We start from the raw sequence: 7162 nt of genomic DNA on the forward strand, positions 1-7162 counted from the left end.
TTTTTTACTTTCACCATGTGTTCCCCGCGGGTCCCAGAGTATGATAAAACTATTGGTAACTGAAACTTTTAATTGGTTATTTTTTATTGAGCTCTGTTCAGCCTATTTCTGTAATTTTTATTTCTTTAATTCTTAGCAGACGCCCTTATCCAGGGCGACTTAGTCATAAACAAAAAATACATTTCAAGAATCACAGTACAAGTATCGATACAATTAGGAGCAAGATAAAATACAATGACTTCAGTTCTAGTAAGTACAAGAATATGACAAAATACGATTCAATATGGGAGCAGATAAGTGTCAGTGATAGTTACATCAGGATATGATTACATTTTAATTCGATCAGAAAAAAAAACAGCCACTTCCTGGTTTAGAAAACTCCTCTCGGGAGACGCCGGCGGAAATGAAGGGGAACGCAGCTGCCTTGTAACACTGTAACGGTATGGGAGGCAGATTTGGAAAATGCCAAAAAGGGGTATTGCTGCCAGATGTGGAAACCCCACCAAACAGGAGGTCTCTGTTTCAATTCCCAACTGAAACAAAAAAAGCATAAAACTTAAAAGAGCAAATTGGCATGGCGCAACTGAGTTGTCTACACTGTGCTCAGATGTGCCCCAGCCTCTGAGGAAAAAGAAACGCAGAGCAATAAGAAAGCGTAACACAGCTGAGGTAAGGGTCCCAATAATGTGCTACTTCATATGGATGCAGAGCACTTTGAAATCGATCGTATATGAAGTATTTCACTTTTTATTGTCATTTTTTTTCTTCTACCTTTTATTACCTTGGCTGTTATTACAGAAATGTGAAATGGAAGTTTGTCGCTATGTGTCTATTGTAATTTTTTTCTGACTACACAGAAGATCAGATTATCGGATTACTAATAGTACAGGTCATTACATCTTCCCTACAGGGTAAATGGAAATCCACAGGTTTTACAAACAAATGTGTGCGATTAATTGTTAGTCCTGTTATACATTATTTTATTTTTTAACAGATCTTGCAAGAGTCTCATAAAGATCACGAAAGCATAAATGACAGTGCAGCAAAGGACAGCGTAGAGGACACTAGTGAATCCGAATCATTTCCTCCAGCAGGGTGTGGTGTAGATGTAGAAAGCTGTCAGACAGCAGTCCAAACACCGAAATGGAGATTGCCTTACAAAGGCGTGGGTAAGAGTACAATTTAAAACAGTAGTAACATTTTCATAAAAACAAGATATCATCATAATTCACAATCAGGGCACTTCCTGAGTTGTAGATATAAGTTTTGGCACCCCCTGTCTTTAATAGTACTTGCTAGGATGAATGAGTGTTTAATAAACTTCAAAAACATATCACTGTTAAATAAGTATAGTTTAACAATATGTATTATTATTATTATTATTATTATTATTATTATTATTATTATTATTATTATTTGTTTATTTAGCAGACGCCTTTATCCAAGGCGACTTACAGAGACTTGGGTGTATTAAACTAAATAAATTAATGAATAACATTGTTTCACTTTAAGGATGACAATACTTTCTTCTGCGACTGAAGATAGATGGATGGATAGAAAGTCTAGTAATCTAGCTGTAAAGTAAATCTTACATTCCCTACAGTAAATGGTTATGTTAGAATGTATAACTGAACAGCAATGACACAATGATTAGCAGTTCACAAGCAATCTGCTGACTACCATCAAGTGCAGAATAATTCTGAAAAACGGCATCACAAATGTATACGTCATTACTTTTAATTAGAACACCGTGAGATCAAGATGGTCTTATTCCACCTTTACATGTAAAATAATACTACCATTGTAATTGTTACTGCAGCTGTGCAGGTGAATGATAGCACACCCAAAAAACTTTTAAAGATGCAGCTGTGCAAACGGATGAAATTGGCTCACCTTGCACAAACTCAACATCTCCAGAACGAGATGACGATCAGAAGCAGAACAATCCTTAAAACCAGTACAAGATGAGATGTTGATACAAAGTGAGGAAGTTGAGGAAAATGAAAACAAGCTGGACCCATTATCTGACACTGACACCTACCAATCTGATTATTCAGAGTAAGAAACCATCTTGTTTACTTATCAGTTTTCTCCATAATTACAGTGCTTGATTTTCACGTTTTTATAATGCCTGTCCAAAGTTATTTCTGTAGTAGCTGCATCCAGTATTTTATTATGTAATTGTCATCCAAGTGATGTTATAACATGCTATAATATTGAAATAAATATGAAAGCAAATTCAGCATTCTAATTGTACGTTCATCTCCATATTTTGCAGAACTTCAGAAGCTGCTGAAGAAATTTGTAACCCCCAAATACAGCTGAGGAGAGAAAGTTTATAGTTTTTGAAAGTCAGCTATTACAATTATTTATAATCGCTTTTATAATTATCGCTTGCTTCAGGATCGTATTGATAAGGATTTTTGGTTTTAAATGATGTTTCTTCTGAATCCCTTCAACAAAGTCGTCCTCCTCACTCTCCGAGGTTTCAGCATCATTTTTTTGTAAACACTTGCTAGCTCCCTGCGTAGCCATGCTGCTTCTGTTCCACTTGCCTTCCCCTGCGCACATCATATAGCAACGGGAGGAGTTCCATAGCAACCACTGAAGCACGCTTCCTGTTTACCAAAACGCTGATTTAAAACTTAAAATTATACTGCTTTCCAGCAACTTTTGAGTAAAACAGAACATTGGAGTTTGTTTTGGGGTAGTTTAACTAGTTAATTTTTATTAGTTGTACAAATCGCTGGAAGGACACTTTAAGGAGGTAGGGAGTTTGGTGAGTTTTTGTTCTGTGTGTTCAGGGAGAATGAATGGGAGAGAAGAGAAAAGCAATTAAAATCATAACAATTGCTACGCATGGTGGAGTGGAAACAGCATGGTACTTGTTTTGCATCTGTTTGTTCGTTTTGGCCACTGTGCCGTTTTGCTTTACAAAAGTGTTTTGTGTTTAAATCTTTTTATTTATAATAAACCGGCGCAACAGCACATTTCACTCACCAAAACCATCTGTCTATTTCCTGGCCTGACATCAGCACATGAGCCACTGTGTCACAGGGATATATCGTTTGTGATACAACTGTGCCCTTATATTTATCATGCATAAAGATTTACACATTAAGTACACTGTAGCTATGCATAATAACATTGAAATTATGTAATAGTACACATGTATTTACTAAGTAACTACTATGTAAATACACAGTCATTAGACACACTTAATGTAAAGTGTTATCTAAGCCTGAGGAAAACTTGAGAAATGTAACCTAGGAGAATGTTTGTAAACATTCTTCAAATCAAATATTTAGAAAAACATTCCTTTAAACAGTCCTGAAAGTTTTGTGAATAGGGCCCACGATAGACGAATAAATATAAAAACAAGTGGGATTGGGTTGAAATAATGTATACAGACAGCATGGGATACAAAAGAGGTAAAGTAAGGCATTTCTTGTAAATATTACAGATTGTTCTGTAACTTTAACACTGACTTTAATTTGATCAAATGAAAAGGGCCCAATGACTGAATGTGAACTTACTGGAAACATGTATAATAGGTACAAAGTTAGCTAATGATATCCCCAGCCAGTCAGCCGAGTGCTCAGGGCCTTTGGACACAAACTGCTTCGATCCCTGTTGACTCCTGGATATTTTAAACCTAGAAAATGAACACAGCACCTCCCAGAGTGAAGGATATAAAGCCGCACAATGCTCTATTTGACAACACACTGCATCTGTATGACCTGCTGTAGGGTGCTCTGACTAAGGCTGTTGGAAGACAGGTAAATTATATTTTACATGTTTCTTATTTCACAAATTAAGCAGGTGGATACAAAGGCCACAGACAATACAATATAAACACAGACAGATGTGTTATTTTGGTCCTATGTTATGGTAGCAAATTAATTGCTAGATTTTAAAGACATTTCACAATATACCAACTTCAGTTTATGTAACCTTTTAATGTACAGCATATAATGTTGCAAAAACTAACTGCATTTGTGGGCCATAAACATACAGAAAAAACACACAGCAAGCAGCATTAGCTTTAGGGAAATCACTGTATCTAAACACTGTTCAACACTGCAGAGGCTGCTGCGCACTGGAAAACAATGCCAGTTTAAAAGAAAATGTAGTTCCTGGTTGAAACAAAAATCCAGACTTGGTTACGGGAGGCCCAGGGTTGAAAACCACTGGGATGCTGTCTAGAAGGTAATTCTGACAACTAATTTGACTGTACTGGCATGTGAAAAATAATACATTACAATCTGTAAATTACACCCTATTACATAAGACATTACTAAGACATCATTATTAAGCACAAGTGAACAGTTCAAATGTATCAATAGACTGTATATGACTTTTTCCTCTTCGCTGTACTGTTTCATTCAAGGTTTAAAGCTGTTCATATCATAGCGTGTTTTAATGAAGGTTTGTCACTCTAGTAGTCATTAAAATAGTAGTTTACTGTCCATCCCATTACAATGAAGTAATACATTTTATTGCAACATAACAACTATGGCATGTATTGTCAAAAGTTGGTTAGTGTTTGTTATAGAGATGTGACATTTCCACCTGTATTTTTTATCAACAGGACTCCTTGGCTGGGACATTCTGATCTCATGAGAACAGGAATGGAAAACATCTCTTATACTGAAATTTTCACACTCACTGGATTTGGGGACATGAATAAAACTAAATATGTATATTTTCTACTTGCCCTTATTGGGTACCTCTTGATAATCTTTGTAAACGTAGTTCTTGTGTTAGTAATATTTCTGGAAAAAAACCTTCATGAACCTATGTATATCTTTCTCTGTAGTTTATCTGTTAACGCCCTTTATGGAACTGCTGGTTTCTATCCTAAACTTCTGGCTGATCTTCTATCAGAGACCCAAGTGATTCCCCGTGCTGGATGTTTCATTCAAATATTTGTTATCTATGGGTATGCGGCTTCTGAATTTTCAATATTAACAGTGATGGCATATGACAGATATGTGGCCATTTCTAAACCTTTACACTATACAAATATCATGACAGATAGCGTTGTTTGTAAATTGCTGGCTGGTGCCTGGCTATTTCCATTCTGTAACACGGCCCTTACTCTTTTGTTTTCTTCAAGACTGCCTTTGTGTGGAAACCAAATTGAAAGACTGTATTGTTCCAACTGGTCAGTTGTTAAGCTATCTTGTGTATCAACTACTCTAAACAATGTTGTTGGTTTTGTAGTTACTGCCTGTACGGTGTTGCCACCTCTGTATTTCATTTTGTATTCCTATATAAAAATACTTCTTGTTTGTCAAAAAAGCTCCAAGGAATTCAGAAGCAAAGCACTACAAACATGCCTCCCGCATTTAACAACATTTATCAACTATTCAATAACAGGTTTTTGTGAAATAGCTCTTAGTCGATTAGACTCAAAGGATATGCCCCAAATTGTTGCTGCCATCCTGTCATTGGAGTTTCTAATAATTCCTCCCCTTCTTAATCCTCTCTTGTATGGATTCCACTTGCCTGAGGTACGGAAAAGGATTATAAATATGCTCAGAAGAAAGCAAATTATACCAATATTAGACAGCTCACACGCTGCAAAATACTAACTATTATGTATTATGTACTTTCTTGTTAAGATTATGTTTGTGTACTTTTATACTAAATAACAAAAGTCCTTCAGTTTGTGCATATGCACGACTGCAAATAATAGTATTTTCATTTTTCATTGAAAAAAACTCACAACTGTATAATTTCTTGATAGTTGTATTTGTGTTATCAGACTATTTTGTGTTTTTTTGGAATCTTTTGCCATTTTGTGTTGTTTCTTTTTTTGTGCCACGGTGTGTTTAAATTCAGTCTTCCTGTTCTTGTTTTAATTAAACAAAAGTAATGGAATCCCTTTTTAAGGAGGTGTTTCTTGTGGGGCTTTTTTGTTTTCTTTTGTTTTATTTGAGAACAGGTGTACAATGTTATTTTGAACCACATTTTTATTTGTATTCATTTATCATGTGGAATAAAACCAGAGATCTCAGTTGTGGTTACTGTGCTGCAGCTGACAGCAAACACTATTCTATTTTTTTAATTTTTTTTTTTTTACTTTATTTGCTATAATATAAATAGATAGATTGAATGTATATGACAGTGAGGAATCATAGTTTTGTCTACTTTGAAAGAAAACATCCAAAGGGTGTGTACAGAGAGTTTCTTTCATGAAACAGAAAAAAAGGTAAATTATATAAGTAAGTGTATGTTGTATTTACATAATTTCTGGCAAGTTGATTTGGAACAGAGACTAAACATAGTTTGAAAGAACATTCAAGGCCCTTTACCAGAGATTAGGGACCTGATAGTGACCAATCAAGTTAAAGGAAATCTCTGATATTCTGATCAAATTTAAAACACTTTGAAATAAATCACTTCCAGAAATTACATGATGTGTAAAAAGTCAGAGCAGCAATAAAGGTAATGAAGGCACGTTCCATATCATATTGTGCATGGCTACATTTCTTATTGTTTATTTTATAAAAAAAAGAAAAAATAAAAGAAAAAAAAAACCATTGAACATTGTTTGAAGAAAGTGCGTTGTCTTTTATGCTTTTGATGTTTTAAAAGTACATCTCATTTATAATACAGAAAGTTCACATTGTCTTGTACACTTGGTATCCAGTACATACTTTACTGTAGCACGACATCTGCTAAAACTACCTTCGAATTCCTGGCTAGCGAACGAACCTTCAAACACAGCACTACTCAAAGTAATGCAAAACAGATAGCCAGTGGTGCTTATGCAGCACGTAAATGAAATAGCTCCCTCTGTGACTATGAAGGGGAGTTACTACATTTAATTCTATTTATTTATTTAAATTGTACCTATCTTTTTAAAAAGTGTAATTAGTTTCAGCATTGAAACTGTTTCAGTTGGCATATGTATAGTGTTCGTGTGTCATTATAATTGCATAAGCACATAGTCAGTTTATAAAAGTACTCTCCAAACTAATCCAATTATTTTCTCTGCTATGTGTTTGTAGTGTCAAATAATGACAAGGTGACAGCAGAAATCAGCATGAGGGCCCGCTGTTTCAGATCCTTGAAGAACAAGGAGAAGCTGCATAGTTTAAGAGTAGGATGTACAGTTCAGAGTTACAGTTCTGTTTGTTATTATTCGTTGCAT

At 35.1% G+C, this 7162-nt stretch overlaps 1 protein-coding gene and 1 long non-coding RNA gene across 2 annotated transcripts; both read left to right on the forward strand.

Moving 5' to 3' along the window:
* Positions 1–811: 811 nt before the first annotated feature.
* LOC131737701 (uncharacterized) lies at positions 812–3096 on the forward strand. The gene is made up of 3 exons (XR_009329323.1): positions 812–1169; positions 1820–2058; positions 2279–3096. It is a non-coding gene; the product is annotated as an uncharacterized LOC131737701 (long non-coding RNA).
* Positions 3097–4274: 1178 nt separating this feature from the next.
* LOC117968338 (olfactory receptor 6N1-like) lies at positions 4275–6478 on the forward strand. The gene has a single exon (XM_034915988.2). It carries the CDS (start codon positions 4521–4523, stop codon positions 5595–5597), a length of 1077 nt encoding a protein of 358 aa, XP_034771879.2. The 5' UTR covers positions 4275–4520; the 3' UTR covers positions 5598–6478.
* Positions 6479–7162: the final 684 nt, after the last annotated feature.

This window comes from Acipenser ruthenus, chromosome 8 (assembly GCF_902713425.1).
Source record: "Acipenser ruthenus chromosome 8, fAciRut3.2 maternal haplotype, whole genome shotgun sequence".
Classification (NCBI taxonomy): Eukaryota; Metazoa; Chordata; class Actinopteri; order Acipenseriformes; family Acipenseridae; genus Acipenser; species Acipenser ruthenus.

Coding starts and splice junctions, on each gene's coding strand:
- LOC117968338 (XM_034915988.2), top strand. CDS start 4,521: ATGTATTGTCAAAAGTTGGTTAGTGTTTGTTATAGAGATGTGACATTT.